The sequence below is a fragment of the Columba livia genome, chromosome 2, assembly GCF_036013475.1.
Source record: "Columba livia isolate bColLiv1 breed racing homer chromosome 2, bColLiv1.pat.W.v2, whole genome shotgun sequence".
Lineage (NCBI taxonomy): Eukaryota > Metazoa > Chordata > Aves > Columbiformes > Columbidae > Columba > Columba livia.
The window spans coordinates 98,621,977-98,639,978 of NC_088603.1; the positions used below are offsets into that span (position 1 = coordinate 98,621,977).

The following is an 18,002-nucleotide window of genomic DNA, read 5'->3' on the forward strand; positions in this document are numbered from 1 at the left end:
GACAGAGTTGTGAAAGGCCATGGTTTTAATCTATGAGCAATGGTTGATAAAATAAATATAAAATGGGATCACCTACCGCAGTCTAAATTAAGTTAGGTTTCTCAGCCTATTCTCTTGCAAGTGTTTAAATAATTGTGTAAAATTTCAGAAGCACGCTGTGCTAGAATAATCTCTATTATGGCAGTGCTAGCATTTTACTGGAAGGTGAAGGAATTGGATTTTAGTTTCCTTAAACAGAAAACCCAGAGCTTTGACCTTATACTTCTTGAGTTCTGTTACCCTTACACTGATGAAGAAAAGGGTGATAGTATCAGTGCCTCACAAGAACTGCCAGTCTTGCATTTGCTTTTTCTTGTTTTACTTTAAAAATACTTCAAGACTGAATTCAGTGGGTTTTGAGATTGATCTCACTTTTTTCATTTTATTGCTGAACAACAAAAAATAGGTCAAAAACCCAACCCAAATTCTAAGCAAAACTTGCTGTGCTTGATACATGCATTGCTCTCTGAATTAGAGTTTGAGCAGTGTGTTTTACAGGAGGATAAGCAGAAGGATAATTTCTGAAATGACTGCAGCAGGGTTCAACAGAGTTCTACTGCAGACCTCTAAATTACCCAAAGGCTCCTTGTGACTACTGAACTCAAACCCAACACTTGAAACCTGAACCAGCAATCAATTGGTAGGTAGTTTAGGGAGCACAACAATAATAGTCTGTAGATGGGAAATAACCACTTGTGCACAAGCTGCAGTTGTTTTATTTTGCAACAGTGTGATACAGCCCAACATGAAAATAACAACAGTGTGAACAAAAGTAGTGAGGTCTTTCTGGAGTTAAAAGTTAGCAGCAAATGATAAAAGGAATCCATTGCACAGTTGCTGTGACTGAGAAATATTTGCTATGCTAATGGCTAGAGAAGCAGTGATTTTTATTTTTTTTTTAACATTAATTACATTCAGCTTTTCTTTTAATACCATTTGGCATACAGAGAGGGTTACCTAAAGGTGCAATTCTTAACCTCAGTAGAGAGGATCTCATGGAGAGCAGGTAACCTTATGGAAATTACAACACGTGATTCATCATATTTAATGTGAGTTTGGACTAGCTGACTGGAGAGGTCTCACTCTTATGCAATTTGATAGCATGTTCTCATTGTCAGTAAAAAAAATATTCAAAAAAGGGTGGTTATAATATGCTTATTACCTCTTCCCCCTATAAATCAGATTTTTTTTTTTAGTTAAATGTCTGACATGTAATTTACAAGTATCTTGGAAATATATTTTGAAAGTGCACATTCTAATTATTTGTGGTAGTCTTAATATATTAAACTAAGATTTAAAAAAAATAAATTGTAATGTATTTGTAGTACATCAACATCCGTTCTAGGATTAAATTTTTTTGTTCTGCATTCTTTGTCTTATTTCTGATTTCCTTTCATGCAAACTTCAAAATAAAGTAGCTTTAACTACATTCTGTATGGAGGGCATCATGCTCACTGGAGGACTGTTGACATAGTATTATGCTTTCTCCCTGTTGTTTCAGTAGAAGGCTCCACATTTTGTTTTTTTCTGTGTTCCATGTGGAAAACAAAGTGATTCCCCCTGCCCATGGAATTTTGTCTTGTGCTCAAGTATATTTACAGCTAGAGGTGATACTTTTTCCAGCTTACAGGTGAGGAACTAATGCAAGGAAAAGGTATAGGCAAAAGTACATAGAAGTACCTGCTAACTTTAGCTATTCAGCATGAAGCATTTGGGCACTGATTTTTCAGAATATTTAGCATTTTCTGTCTTGAAAACAAAAGGTTGACTTCAATTTCCCTATGAGTGCGAGTGGAGCAGTAGAGATCAGTGGGTCTGTGTGCTGCTCTTTAGGGTCTGTGAAGCTGTATCACTCTACAGTTGTTACTGCCCATTTAGCTTTGTACTCATTGTTGAACTGTTGCAGGGCTAGTGATGACTAGCAGAAAGAAGGGATGAGAGAAGCTCCTGCTATGAACATTGTGGGGTTTTTTGTATTCTAAAAGTAAATTAATATCTTGTGATGATATTTGGAGAAATATGTTTCCACTGACTTCCTGTCCTCCAATTTTAAGAAGTATTTATGTAACATCTCATAGAACCTCTGTGATATGGATAGGAGAGTTATCCAGTATAATACCTAAAACCTATTTGTTTTTTCTGAATTTGTGAGCTAATCTTCCACTTTTTCTATCCATCTCATGCCTCTTACGTTGTGCATGTTATAGATGATACAGTAAATAAGGCAGGAACAGGTCAGGCTGTGTTATCCTTTGTTGCATAATCCTGATAGATCCATTCATCCATGATTTGAACAAGGCAGAGAGATTTTTTTTAGAGTAAATATGACACATAATATTATCATACAATGAGGTGTATGCACAAAGAGGCCAAGTTGAAGATTATAGGCAACTTTATCACTTTCTAAATTGAATGCTAGATTATTTTTAACCTTCATGCCCTTTTAACACTGAGACTTCTTTTATGTATGTAACAGCTTTCACTTTTTTAAAAAAAAAGTAAGCTGCCACTGAGTTTGGGGCTGTTAGATTTGTGCGTGCAGGTCTCAGTGTAGCTCTGCTTGTAGATGAGTCTCCAAACCATTTAACAGCTCTGTGAAGGGCTTGAGTTTGTGCTGCCTCCAGGTTCCTGGGGTAGGACAGCAGCAGTTCTCTCTGCTTCCCCTAACGTCTATGTCAGTGGCGCTTGGCGTGCTGTGAGGATGCCTAAAATGTTTGTCCTGTTTTGTGAGTGTGCAGATAGTCAAACGTGGGTAGAAAAACAAAACTGCGGAAGCATTTGAAAAAATTTCAGACGCTTAGCAATAAGTTCCAGAATAATTTTACATGTCCAGAGATCTCCTGAACCTATTGCAGTTTGTGTTTGGGGGCCTGCGGTGAATCTGAGGTTTTGGTCTGGAGTTTGACACATCTAACTATTGCATGGAAAAATATATTTTATTATTTTAAACCAGATTCTGACTAGCTTTGTCATGCAAGGCCCCACACACCTTGAATTCAGCTTATCTCAAATTCTTTCCGTGGTTTCTGTCTACCCGTCCAATATATTTTTTTAAATTTTCACATTTCCCCGATTTCCTTTGCAGCTTGTCATGTGATGTATGTCTTCCAACCTCTTGCGTTCCCACCGTTTTGCTTAGTGATTGCATCACAATTTCAATTTCTGTGTCCAGTAAGTCCTAAATTCCGCTGAATCTATCTTCATGCTCCTCAATGCTTATTTTGGTGTAATGTATGACCTCAAGTCTGACTCATGGTCCCTTTATGTTAGATTCAGGCAGCTTCTTCCCATGTGCTGAACAAGATGTGGGTTTCGTTCTTTCTTCTGGTGTATGGATCTAGTTATTGTGTGAATATTCACCTTATGTAGAATCCCCAGGGAAACAGGTTTCAAGACCTCTTGCTGATTTAGTTCAGTGTGCATGAAATCTTGCTGGTGCTGTAATGAATCGGGGGATTCCCCAGGAAACTGGGACCTCCTTGGAAGCAGGGCAGAAATTCTCCGTTCTCCTGGGTGAAGACTGCCAGCCTGGGACAAGGGATGGAGAACACAGAGTTGGAGCCAAGTGGCAGCTTGACAAGTGGAGAGGGACTGAGAGACTACAGGTTGAGGAAGGGAAGCAGTGAGCCAGGCATCGGAGGAGGACCGAAGGCCTCCTGGGAACTACAAGGGACCATGCAGAGCTGCCTGCACTGCAAAGTCACCAGGTTGCCTGAGAGATACCTGGAAAGAAGGATTTGCCATTAAGGATACGATGTGAAGTGGGAGCTTTAGTAAAGCTTTTCTTTGTTCTTTCTCGCCTAGCTGTGATATTCTCTTCTCTTCTCTCCCCCCCGCCCCCCAATTAATTATCCTATGTGGCAGTCTGATTAAATCCAGATTATTTAATTTAAAGAAATTCTGAAATTCCTTGTTTTCTTTTCTTTCCTTTTGAGTAGCTCCAGACAAGTGCATATTCTAGCTGTCATTTTTTTGGATACTGAAATCTTGTGGATGGATTTTCACGGGGTGGGAAAATGCATATGCCTGGCACAAAGGTATTCCAAATTTGATATTTTTTGCTCCCAAAACACAGAGCTGTAAAGAATTTCTTAAAAACAAGCTTTCCAGAATTTTGTTACCCATGAGCTAAGCCATTTTGGCTGTTAGCGGAGAGAAATTAGGAAAAAAGTGATCTGAGGCAGATAGTTGGCTTGGAAAATTGCATTGGGAAGCTCTGAAATTTCGCAAGATTGCAGGAGCAGAAAGCAGCAATCTCTTACAGCAAAGATCGATAGTCCGCAGTGCAAGTGCCAAGAGCAGCGTACAAGTGGATTTGAATAATATGCATTTTGCGTAATGTGATGCAAAGCTGCAGCGTGTGAGAGATGCGCTTGTTCCCAGCTCCTGGCTGTCTCCTGGTTCTGCACAGATACGCGTGCAAGATGCTGCTGTTGGGTGGTCAGTGGTGTCTGTTCACTCTGAGTTTCCACTACTGCGTGTGGCTTCTAATTTGAGAAACCACAAGTAGGCTGGTGCTCCAGCTTCTAACAGATTGCCCCTAAAAAGGGAAGTGTCGGGCAGCTTCGGTAATGCATTTGCTCCTGCCTTTGCATATTGCTATTTCTTTGTGTTCCAAACCTCAAAGCAAGTTTTTAATTTAGTTCTGTGTTCAATGGGTTTAGTTACTCAAAAATAGATGCTGAGACTGCTTTTAAATGGGATCTATTGTTCATGTAAAGAGCTGTATTAGAAGTAGCGGATATAATGAAAAATACAGCCCAGCTTTGTAATATAATGACTTTTACCAAATAAGGAAATAAAACTAATTTCATTTACTGTGTGTTGGCTGTCGTCACTATATTAAAGGTTATGTCGGTATTTATGAGGAGTTGCTATCTCAGTAATTTAATCAATTTAACAATCTAAGCCCATGCAGGGGTGCAAAGTTCAATGTTACTTGTCTTGAAAAGAGCAAGTTCTGGTTTTGAATCTATTTAAAATGCTATTCTAACAACAACAGTTAAAAACAGGAATGCTAAAATTAACAATTTAGTCATGCTAATTGATTGTATTGTGCAGGTAGGTTGCGAATTCTTAATTATATGGTTTTTAATAAACTATCTGCTATTGGTTTTGTGTAGATCATCCTTTGCAGGCTGGAAGTGCCAAGTGCAGGATAATTCAGTGAGTGATGTGGACTATTTCAGCTTCTTGTTTTCAACCCTTATAGGTAATCCATGTGAATGTCATAATTCAGAATTAATAAAATGGAACTTGTTTTGATAGTCAATTAGTGGATTTAATTTAGAATAAATGGTGTAGTAAGTACTTCCTGAAAGTAAATCTAATCTTGTTACATGTTTTGCATACAAGATACCCTTTTTTTTTTTTCTTTTTTGACACTCTATTTTTACACTTTGCCACTTGGGCTGAGTATTTGCATACTTTTTCTTCATTTTAGCAACTTTATTTGGAAAGTATGAGGAAAACCTAAATTCAGTATATGACGTGAATAAGAATTTTTTTCTAGATCTAAGTAAATACCTCTTATTGGCTTGTAACAGTATAAATGAGTGCCTTTGGGATTTCCTGTGGACATGCTTATGCTATTAAAAACGCTCCATCACAATAAAGTAATCAAAGTATGTTGAAGTGAGCTGCCCAGCATGTGAGCAGAATTATTTCTGCTGCTATATTCTTATTCAGATATAAAAATAGTTTTACTCTATGGTGATGAAACTTTTGGAAATTGCAGTGGTTAAAATGGCACAACATTGCTGAGAAATATCTTCCAGTAACTTGTCACGTGATTAAAGTATCTTTTCTTCATCACCTCAGTCATTCATAATGTTCAGCTGCTTTGCTTTCAAGAATTACCTTTTTTTCCTAAAACAGTCAAAAGAGAGCTGTACTGATACCGGCGAAAATGAAAGCAAAACCAAAGCGATTGTTTTGGAGCAGTAGTCCTGTTTTACGAAAGCATTTAATACCTGGCTAGAAATAATTAGCCAAAAGTGGTGTGGGTTGTCTTTTTTGTTTTTGTTTGCTTGTTTGTTTTAACCCCGAGGTTATGTTAGAATGTTACTGAATTGTTGTGAACACATGGTGAATTGTCTTGCATTATACCCGGGTTTTAAAATTATTTTTAAAAGATATGTTGAAAATAGCATAACGTTGCCCTCTTACAGTTTTTTTTTAATACATTCTAGTTTAAATGGGTATGCCATAGATTTTTCAAGTATTCTTGTTTCCTCTCAGAAGTTAGACTTTGTATTTTGATATTCTTAAATTTAAAATACCAAGCAAGAACCTTTTAACAACAACAAAATGTTATGCAGACATACATTTAAAGACAGTTTCTGTCAGTGATGCTGTTGAAATAGAACAGTGCTTTGCTTGTTTTGTGATACTGTTGTACTGCTTCTTTTTCTCTAGGGTTTTCAAGAGAGGAGTTGACTAGTCTCCAGGGCATTAGAGGAAAGCCACACATTAGCCAGACACAGCTTTCACCTGTCCGTCTTTACCTAACTGATCTGGACCAGTTTTTACACCACTGGGCTGTGACAGAGGTAATACATTAACACTAATTCTAAATGACAGCATACAAACTCCAAGTGCTCTCCATCCCTTTTCCACAGATGCCTAAATCTTGTTGTGAGTTGAAAAAAAAGAATGAAAAGTGTAGTAGTTGTTGAACAGCTAATGTTTTTCTATAGCCATCAATGATATTTTGAAGGAGGCTGCTTTAAAATGTTCAGACATGCAGTATGCAAAACAATTCTCATGGAAAAAAGGGTAGAAGCCTTGATGGAAAATTCTTAAACACTAATATGATTAAGACCAGCAACATGTTTTTGCTTTCAAAAATAAATTAATTGTAAAAATACTTTTTATGAGGAGTTTTCTTTGAGAATAAATTCCACTGTTAATTACAAAGCACTTGCATTAAATAAGATTTTAACTTGGAAGTAATATCATGTTGACATTGGTGGTTATTTAAAATAACTTCTGATGCTTATTTAATAAAAGTTTATTTGGATTAGAAACTTCACTGTGAATTTAGTTGCTGCTCATTAGGTCGTAAGAACTGAAAGCTTAATTTTATTGCTGGTTCTAAAGGGATCTTAGCCACCCAATTTTGTTCAGAACAGGTGTCTATTAGTCTTAATTCAGGCTCAGTTCTTTTTGTTGCTTAGCCCATCATAAATCACTTTAAGGTGTGAAGTCTTGTTTTAATGACATGCCAGTTTGATAGTATTTATGAAATCTTTGTCACAAATACAGAAAGAAGAGTGTTACAGAAGTTTTTAGTTGTATGATGTATTCTCTTTGTGGTTCAAGAAAGCAATATAGATTTTTCTCCTCCAAATCATAAAGTTTAAGTGATAGTCTACTGAAACTAATGATAGTCTGAGGCATATATTGCATGTGCAGTCTTACATATTGAGTGCTATTTGAAGCAAAGTTGTTATTTGGTACCATGACTGACATGTGTCTTTAGATGTCCTGCCTTCAGTCAGCTGGCCTGTGGAACAGCTAAACTTTCTTCCAAAGTTGTTTAGCTTTGTCGCTTCTGGGCAGTAATGATGTATTTTCTCACCAAAACACCTTTCTTCAGTATTGAAATACGAGAATGTTCTCTGTCCCTGTCTTGTACGGAACACAGGATTGTTCCTCTGTGAATGCACCAGAGAGATTACTTGCAAATGTTTGTCCATGAGTTAACATAATCCCATCCATCTGAAGGATTTTTATGTACTTCACCTGCTTCTGAAAATGCCACCCCTCACATCCTCTTTCTTTCCTGTTTTTGCTTCTCTTCCACTAATCTCTCAAAGTTGGTTGAGAAACCACACAACAGGAGTGTTTTCACTTAGGGATGGTGAAATAGTTTGGCTGTAGATAGCTTGTTTGTGCTTTTGGTTCCTCGTTGCAAGTTTGGTTTACTTCTCCTGCCACAATCTTTTCACTGTTTTGATGCCATCAAGGATGGTCATTGCTTTTCAGAAACATGAGGCTTGCTTTTGTTAAATACCGTTTCTTGGGAAAAATACAAGGTGCTCTCTCAGGTTCTCAGAAGTGAATGGCAGTCATTAAGCAAGAGCTGGACATCCTTGGTTTGTAATTAAGGAGGTTTTGGACATTCTGTGGATGTGTGTGGAGAGCGATGAGACCTTCTAGACCCACCTCATCTTGTAGACTCGTAATCAAAGGGAGTTCTGGACTATTGCTTTCAACTCTGAACTTGAGAGGGAGATTAGAGGCTCTTCCTTGTTAAGTGTGGTCATGATTGTAGAGACAAGGTTTCTAGTAAACTGGGTTTTTGTCAGGTACTTATAGGATGTGACCAGCAATAGTCAGCAAGAATTTATGAAGGGCAAAATGTCCTCAACCAACCTGTTGGCTTTCTGCAACAAGGTGACTAGGTTTTGGGTGAAGGGAGAGCAGTGGATGTCCATTAAAAAAAAAATCAGATGTTTAGGCTTTTAAATGACTATTTTCTCTGTGTTTAAATATCTAATACAGTTTTGGGGGTTTTCTCTTTTCCTCATTGAGTACCATTCTCCAACCTCAAACATGTTGACCTATATTCTATTTCATGTTCAATTCGTAAAGAAAACATCCAGGGGACTGTAGCCCATAAAAAACTTTGGGAATTGGAGGCTGGGCCATTTCAAAGATAAGAAAGGAAAAAAAAAGGGGGGGAGGGAATAAGGAAAATCCTGGCTTAGCAAAAACGTTTTCAGTTCAAGATTTGCCAAAAGTTGCACAAGGATACTTTTTATAGAGCAAGTGGTTTCTACCAAGTATTGAACAAGCTGCTCTCCTCTCAGAAGAAAATAAACAGCAACAAAAGCCCCCAGACCTAGAGCAGTAGCCTCTGGGGAGAAGAAAACTGCCAGCAAATCCTGAAGCTCTTCTAGGATGTCTTGAAAGACGGTGGGATACAATAGCTCTGTGTGTATAGAGTTTGACGGAGGTGTATTTGGAGACCAATTTCTTCCAAGTGGACATAGCTCAAAGTATGACACAGTTTTGGAATCAAAATATTTTCAGCTGTGACAGAAAATTATTTTATTTAGATAAAGCGCTGCTACAGGAAATAATAAAACCTAGCTTGAGTCATGCTTTGGGTAGAACTGGGTAGAGCAGCACAGCTTCTGAATGCTGAGTGTTTCATGCTTTCCCTTGCTGGATAAGGAAGTTTATGATGATGCTGTAATGTTAAGGAAAATATTTGTAATAATTTAAAATACCTAGTGAGTGAGAACAGCCCTCCATTGGCTGCAGAGCAGGCAGCATTCAGACCTCTGCTTTATGTTGAGAATGAGAATTGTTCATTTAAAAGAGTTCTCATTGTGTAATTGTAATTAAGGTTTTCATCATAATGGCAAAATAATTTGTTGTGGATGAAAATAAAGAGGGAACTTACGGAATTATTATTTGACAGCCTGATTTCCTAGGATTAAATGAGACTAGTTATCAGAGTATTATTAGTCCATCCATCCTTCTCCCTCTTCTCTTCCACCACTAGTTTTGTTTAAACTATTGGCTATTTCTTGTGTCTCTGCTAAAATTATAAAGTTGCAAATACTAGTTGCCTGTAAATTTTATGAAAATAAGCAGGTGGAAGAGAAGAAAACCCTCTAGATTAGAGGTGATAAGTTGGCTTCTGCATCCTGCTGGCCAGCCCGCACGTGCATCGCTCTGAACTGGGCTGTCGCTCGGTCCACGGGGGTGCTGGGGGGTTGTGAGGCAGGAGTGGCTGGGGTTATGGTGCTGAGGAAATAGAAGGGTGAGGGGTGAAGAGTCCCCTTCATTGCTCACTGCTTGGCTTTGTTCAGAAATCCCGAGGAGGGCAGTCCCAGCGTTGCGGCACCAGCCAACTATCCTGTGCAGTGAGCGGTTTGTGTTTCTACTGGTAGCAAACTGTGAGAGAGAATGTGGTGTATAACACATGCATGCCAGAAAGGGGGAAGGAGAAAATATGTGCCTTTGGAGGAAGAACAACTTGCGTAAAGGAAAAGAAAAACTGAAGGCATTTTCACGTGGCAGTCTGGGCTTGGAGCATGTTGTGATATAACCAGTGCACTTGGTAGCATGTGGTTCTGGTCGATGGCAAGTTGAACATGAACCAACAGTGTCCTGGGTGCATCCAGCACAGCATTGCCAGCCGGGCGGGAGAGGTGATTGTCCCGCTCTGCTCTGCACTGGTGCGGCCTCACCTGGAGCACTGGGTGCAGTTCTGGGCAACACAGGGTAAAAAGGATATAAAGCTACTGGAGAGTGTTCAGAGGAGGACCGCGAAGTTGGTGAAAGGTTTGGAGGGGAAGCCGTATGAGGAGCAGGTAAAGTCACTTGGTTTGCTCAGCCTGAAGAAGAGGAGACTGAGGGGAGACCTCATGGTGGCTACAGCTTCCTCACAAGGGGAGAAGGAGGGGCAGGTGCTGAGCTCTCTGGCTGAAAATTATAGAACCCGAGGGAATGTTAGGAAGATGTTCCAGGGGAGGCTCAGGTTGGACATGAGGAAAAGGTTCTTCCCCCAGAGGGTGGTGGAGCACTGGAACAGGCTCCCCAGGGAGGTGTCACGGCCCCAAGCCTGACAGTGTTCAGGAAGAGACTGGACAAGCCCTCAGACACATGGTGTGAACTGTGGGGTTGTCACATGCAGGGACAGGAGTTGGACTCCATGATCCTTGTGGGTCCCTTCCAACTCAGGACATTCTATGATTCGAAGTGTAATTGGTGACACCACCACCTAACAAATGCACTTCTCATAGGAGTTAATGCTTTTAAGTGCTTTATAACAAAAACCATTTTGAGATAGATACTCTTTTATTGTCTAGAGAGTGGTAATTGGAATAGTAGAAATCAGAAGCCTTTTGTGGAAGCTTTTAGGTAATGGTGATTTTTCACTTACAGAGCAGTGGTGAAGAAAGGTGTCCCTTTAAATGCCATTTTGTGTAGCTGTGAAGTTTAGTCTTTATATTTGCTGAAAGAAATGTTAAATGTGGAAACCTTGGTTCCTTTTCTGGAGCAACTTAAAATGACTTCTGTCTTACTAAAGACAATTATTTAAAATCATACCCCTGCAGCTGAAATAGATGGGGCTCCAGAATGAATGGTTGCAGCCTAAGGGAAGAAGCTTCAGTCTTTGTTCATTTTTAAATGTGCCTATAGTGTTTGTTGGTAATATTGTTCACTCCCCTGTAATTGAATTGCTCTGCTAGCATCAAATGAAATAGTGCCAACAGGAATGAACATTTAGCAAGGTAACCATGTATACATGGTAATTTCTGTTGTTGTAATATTTGCTGTTTGTAACACTTGAACATTTCAGAGGGGGAAAGCAAACCATAATTCAAAAATTCTGCTTGAAGTTGAGATTCTGGACTTACATTGAGCACGTAATTGACTCGAAGAAATAAAATACTCAACAAAACGTTTAAAATTGTTTAAGACCAAACGTTAGGGAAGGTCAACTGCTTTTCAAAGCAGTCTTGAATTCAAAAACCTTGGGATGCATATGATGTGATATACTTATGTGTGTCAAAACCAGAGTAGTCTTATAAGTGAAACAGACTTGGGAAGCCTGCATCTGCACTAATATGCTATGGAAATTATGACAAATCATTAAAACATAACAAGCCCTGCAAGGATATTTTTCTTGAGAAGTAAATGGTGGTGTTGCAGTGCTGAAGCTTAACTTTAAGCAGAACATTTCAAAAACATTAAGCGTTTAAAAAAAACAACAGTTTTTTAAATAAGATTTTAAGTCGAAGTGCCTGCAAGACTTCAACTTGTGGTCTTCATTGAGACTTTCAGATGTGAGTTACATTGGGGAGAAAAGGCAACTGAAGGAAAATAGTATCCCTTCTGAACTAGATTTATGCTACAATTTTTAATCTTTAAGGAGGATAAAAAAATTCTATATAAGTCCATTAGTGTTTTGTAAAATTGCATCTTATCCAGGTTTAATGTTAAGAAATGAAAATGATGGCTGTCATTTTCTTGAAAAATAATGCAAATATCAAAGAAACAAAAGAGAGATTGTATAAATAAATGCAATGCCTTCTAAAAAGAAAAAAAAAGCTCTTTTTTAAAAGTCTCTTCCGTAATTTTCTTAAGATACAAAGCTTTAAAAGCAACCAAAAGAACCCCAATAAAACCCAAACACCAAAACACAACACCCCCCCCCCCCCACTTGTGGTATTTTATAGCTGGGAGCTCACATGTTACTGCATGTAACCAATGCAAATTAACATCTCCACAGTTACTGTGCATCATGCTGGAAATCCATATCCTGATTTGTAATACCTAAACTAAATTTGCTCAAAAAGACAGGCTTTGTGGGACAAAAGTGTACTGGTTTTGTTCACAAAATAATAATATTTTCTGAAGTGCCTATCACTTACTGAGACAGCAGGAGTGTCTCCAGCCTGTAGTTCTTTGCCTCCTCATACCAAATCTTGCTGTTACCCCCATTTAAACACGTGATCAAATTGTTGCACGGTAGGTGGGCAGTGGTTGTTGTCACTCATGTGTTTGTGTCCAGTGGCAAATCAAGGTAACTTCACTTGGTTTAGCCAGCTTTTAACATAGGTTTAGCATCAGGCTGCGTGCCTGCAGGTAAGCAATCGCCACAGTTCATCAGGTGGGAGAGGAGTTTGTGTGCTGCATTATCCTGCTTCTGAGACAGTGGCTGGACATTGACTGTGTTTCATAATCCTTCTAAGTCTTTGTAAATAGGTAATCTATCAAGATTGTGCATTTGTCAGGACACAATACATGTTCTCAAGCATTTATAATTCTTAAACAAATTTCTGTATTCTGTATTCCTGTTTTGCTACCCGGAATGTAAAATTAGCCCCATAGTTTTTGTTTTTTTTTTTTACCTGTTGCCCACCTATGTAATGTTCTCCTGCAGGCTCTGTTCCATCTTTTTGTCTCTTTTTTTTAACCTAGGTTTTGTGTTGTTGAGATTGTGTAGGGGGCTTGTGGGGGATTTTTTGTTTGTGTGGGTTTTTTTTGTTTGTTTGGAATCACTGAATCGGGAATACCTTTCACATCCGCCCCCGTGAGCTTAGCCAAGGCAGATGAACAAAGATCTCTTGTTGTACGCAGCTTTCTCAACAACTCAGGGCACTGTTAATATTGCCCTGTCAAATCAATTTATTTCAGAAAGAGAAGCAGCACCTGTCAAGGGAGTACAGTGTCTGATAAGCTAGGGCGCTTCGGGGGAAGCTGGCCGAGCTTCAGACGACAGGCTTCATTGCCTGCCCCATCACCTGAAAACTTCTCGTTTTCTGCGCTCTGCAGTAACACGTTCCACTGGTTGGAGTCCCTCTTGCAACAGGCATTTCACAAGGGCTTGGGAATTGACTGCAGAACAGCCTGTTATGTTTTAGTTACTCGTGTTTGAGGTGGATGTCGATATGAATTGAAAAATATATTTTAAAGTTCACATTAGGATATAGTGTCTGGTGTGTGCCAACTTTATTTTTTAAAAAATCACTTCCCTTGGAATCTGAAGTGTCTTTGGTCTGACTCCACAGTGTGTCTTGCTAAAGTACTTGATTCATTATTTTTTCTGCTTGCTTGGTTCTTCTCAGTGCTCATGCTTGTTTGTGTCTTCAGAAGAAGGTATTTTTCTTTGAAAAAGTGTATTTCACAGCATGATTTAGCTTGAAATTATATGCAGATTTCCCCTGGAGAGTTCCTGATAAAGTATTTCCCTGAGGATTTTTGAGTCATGAATCTTATGATTACGGAAGCGTTGAGTGATTTAGGGATTGGGAGCAGTTAAATAATGAACAAAACATTACTTTCGATTCATCATTTGTGCAGGTCCCTGTTGCCCTGAGGGCTCAGACTGACATTGGGCTTCCTTGGGTCCTCCCAACTCTTGCCTTTTGGAGTGGAGCACATCTTAACAGAAAAGCAGTATTAAACTGATGGTTTCCGCTGATTGTACGTTAGAGCTATCAAAAGCCTTTCTCAGGTTGGATTAAGCTCAGTTGGCTGTCAGCAGCAAAAATGCTTTTAATTCTTCAGATGAAGACTAGACTAAAATAGCATGCGACTTGACCCATCCGAGATCCAGTTAATGGCGTGGGGACAAGCGAACGGAGCAAAGGTGACTTTCAGTGTTTTTAGTGTCAGTGGCCCAAAAGTCCCTTTACTGCAAGCAGTGTCCTTGGCATTGGTTTTGGCTGAAGGGTTGGTTTGCAGGCACTACCTTCTGGTCACATTTGCAATCTGCTCCGTGGTGTCAGGATATCCAAAAAGTGTAGGGAGTGCTCCTGGGCTGCATTCCCAGCCTTAGCTGGCTGCTGGTGGAATATGTCTTGAGTATGGCAGGCAGGGAGGTCCCTGTAGTAACAATTGCATGAAGCACTAGTAGGGATCCTGCTGTTATCGTTGTGTAGATCATTATTATGATGGGTAGTTGGGCTTGTCTGGTCAGTAAGGTTTGGTTTGAAAAGCTGCCAATGGATAAGGAAGCCTGTAGTATTTACTACATAATGTTAACAGTTAATCCCTGTATTTATAATAACATCGTGCTTTTCTCCAGCTTTGGCTTAATTGGATGGGGCTTTGAGCAACCTGGTCTACTGGAAGGTGTCCCTGCCCATGGCTGGTTGGAACTAGATGATCTTTAAGGTCCCTTCCAACCCAAACCATTCTGTGATTCTGTGAATTTACTCAAGTGGGCATTCAGACAAAATTAAAAACAAACACAAAACCTCTAAGCCAACTTGTTACACCTTTGTGAAACAAGTATTTTATAAACCCCCCCACTATGATCAGAAATGCTCATTCTCTGTCCATTCACTTCAGTAACGCTCTGAAACAAAACTACTCTGGCTTTAGTCCAAAACCAATCTGTGAATGCGCCAAAAATGTGATAAATGGTAATCAAATGTAAAATAATGAATCAGCTGTGACATTTTATTATGGAAATTAAACATCATGCAAACCGTTGCCTAAGGAAAATAAATTGACAGGAAAAATACTAATTTTGATGCGATAATTAAGTTTTCTTTGCTTTTCATTTCCGTGTCTAATAACATTTCAGTATCACTTTTTATACCAGGCCTTTGTTCTGAAGGCCATTTCAAGCCGGATTTAATTTATGGAATTGAAAAGGATTGCCACTCCTGCTTAATCGTAGAAAAAAATAGAACTAGACGTATGGAATGGTTGTGCCATTTGGAGGGTCACAGAGATTTGAAAGGTTGAAAAACTAACTTGCCAAGCATTCTGCACTTTACAACATCCCTTCTAAGCAAGTGTGCCGCTCTTCAGTGCGGTGATGTCTGTTTTCCTGCCAATTCTGGGACGGCCCGAGTGTCGGTGCATTGTACCCATTGCGAAATGTTCCTGCAGCTTGTCATCTGGGGAGAACCTCAGTGGACTGGTAGGCCTAGTCCAGGGCTGTAGTCCTAAGGGCAAAATGTTGATAATGGTTTTATTAATGATGAAATCTTAGTTTGCAGAGCAAGTCTGGTGGATTTGCCTTCAAGATCTTTAATTTGTTGACCTCATGTGGGTATATGTTGAATGAGAAGGCATCTCCCTGGCTTACTGTTTCTGGTGTCATGCACTCACAGGCATGTGGCGTCGCCCTTTGGTAAACTTTCTGAGCAGCGTGTTATAAGCAAAAATGTATCCTGCATTTCCTCTTTCATAATCATCCTTCCTAATTTCCATGCCATCTATCATTGTTGTTATTTTTTATTGCTGTTTGGTTATATTTGTTTTCCTGCAGCAGTTTTCACCACTTCATTGCATTTGTAAATTACCGTAATATCCCTTCTCAACTTTAGTTTTGCCAGCCTAAGTGGATGAAGTTCACAGAACCGTAGACTAGTTTGGGTTGGAAGGACATTCAAAGGTCATCTAGTCCAACCCCCTGCCATGAGCAGGGGCATCTTCAACTAGATCAGGTTGCTCAGAGCCCCGTCCAGCCTGGCCTGGAATGTCTCCAGGGATGGGGCATCTACCACCTCTCTGGGCAACATGTTCCTTCTGTTCACACCTATACGATAGAATCTCTGTTCTTTGTGCAATTTTTCTATGCCTGTTGTGTTGGAATTTACCTTTCTTGAAAATGAGGGACTCCAGTTTTACACAGTATTTCAGAAATGGTCCAAGTAGGGTCTTACGGAGTAGTACTGAATGTATCTTCAGTACTATTGATCACTTCTGTTGTGATAATATTTATTTTTTCTGTCCTAAAGTGATATTTGCCTGTTTCATGGTTGTATCACAACCACCTTGTGGTGAGTTGTTACGACCTGCCCTGGTTCAACTTAATTTTTTCCTCATTTCCCATTATTAAAACTTCTAGATGCATGTAGAAGTTTTTGTTGGTCTCTGAGCACCATGATCTGTCACTTCTCTTTCACCAAGTTGTTTCTGTATCTGTTATTCATCAAACGCATGTGATCTTTTCTATAGGTTAGTCCAATTCTGCTGTTGTGACAGGATTTCTGACCTTTGAGCTGTCAGCTGACAGATTAATCAGCGTAGCTTTCCCTTTTGTGTGTTACTAGTTAAAATAAGGTGAGATGGGCAGCAGAGTTTGTCCTTGATGTGACAATCCATAGTAGTTACCTCTGTCTCAGCTTGGCTTCATTCCTTGATGCTGCTAATACGCAGATGTTTTGAGTATGTTTCTTGGGAATACTCCAGAGTACTTCATATCTTACCGCATTGAAATTGCAGTGTACAGAAGCACTATCATCTAAGATAAGAGTACACAGTTTTAGTAATATTTCTGTATTAAATAAATGCATCAAAAATAAGGGTATTCAATGCAAGAGTATCTATAAAATTCTTTTAAATAGTCCTGCTAGTCAAACAAAATGCTTGCACAGTTATACCTCTAAAACTGATTAATGTGAGCAATGTCCTGACAGCCCAACAGTATTATGTTCTGTGAAGCGGATGTGTTGAGCATCTCCTGAACTTGGCCAGCTGGAGCAAGGCTGAAAGCATGTGCAGCATGTAATTTTTCAAAAAGCTGAGCACACTTTTATATCACCTCAAATGACGCTGCTTGGCCATCTGATTAAACCGCCACTGGCATCCACATTACTTAGGATTGAGTTTCCATGCTGCAGGACCTCGAGCTAATGTTCTTTCCCTAACCTTTCCTTTCCTTGGGGTCTCTCTTCAGCTGGAAATCTGGATTATTATTTTTGGCATAATGTGGGTGATATTTTCTGTTTTGTCATTATCTCTTGTTCAGGTGTCTTGACGCGCTCTGCTTCAAGTGAAGTCTCAAAACCAGGCTGCTATCACAGAATTTAATCCCTCAGATCATTCTGTGAAAGTTTTCTTTAGCTCTTTCTTCAGTCAGCAAGGTATCTGAGAGGAATAGTTTTTGCTTAGCTGGAGTATTTGTAAAACTCAGACACTTAAATTCTTCCTTCCCACAAACATCTGATCTTGATGTTCTCTTGCTGTATTCCCTTGAGCACAAAGAGAATGTTTAATTCCTCATGGATTGATTCTTCCATCTTCCTCGTCCTTAACAGTGTCATGACTGCTAATGGTCTATCAACGCACTCATGCTGTGCGCCGTGCTTTCTGGAGGCTTCTCAGTTGACACTGGTGGGAAAAGCAGTGAATGTAACCAGAGGGAAGTCATTCCGGCTCTCCGACTAGTTTGCAAGTTATTGGAATAGATGGGAATGAAAAGACGAACAGAGAAAGCCATCTGCTGAGGACTGTAGTACAGCGTATGAGCAGATCTACTAGAGCTCTGGTTTCTTTATCCTATCTGGGAGACATATAACATTTCATGGGGTCTTGGTCAACTTTTTTTTTCTCACTCCAGTGTTTTATACTAAAAAGTTAAGATCTGATTCTTCAGTTCACCTTTTTTTTTTTTTAATTCTTTCCATCAAATGTCTGGGTAGCTAATAGAGTTTCCTAGTGCCTGATTTTTTATAAGCACCAGAAAGCTTTTG

General features: G+C 39.4%; 1 protein-coding gene across 1 annotated transcript in view; it reads left to right on the forward strand.

Moving 5' to 3' along the window:
• TEX10 (testis expressed 10) overlaps positions 1 to 18,002 on the forward strand; it is a 57,958-nt gene that overhangs the window by 34,394 nt on the left and 5,562 nt on the right. The window contains exons 11-12 of the mRNA XM_065052955.1: positions 5,163 to 5,251; positions 6,457 to 6,590. Coding sequence (XP_064909027.1) covers positions 5,163 to 5,251; positions 6,457 to 6,590 — 223 coding nt within the window. The remainder of the gene's footprint in view (positions 1 to 5,162; positions 5,252 to 6,456; positions 6,591 to 18,002) is intronic.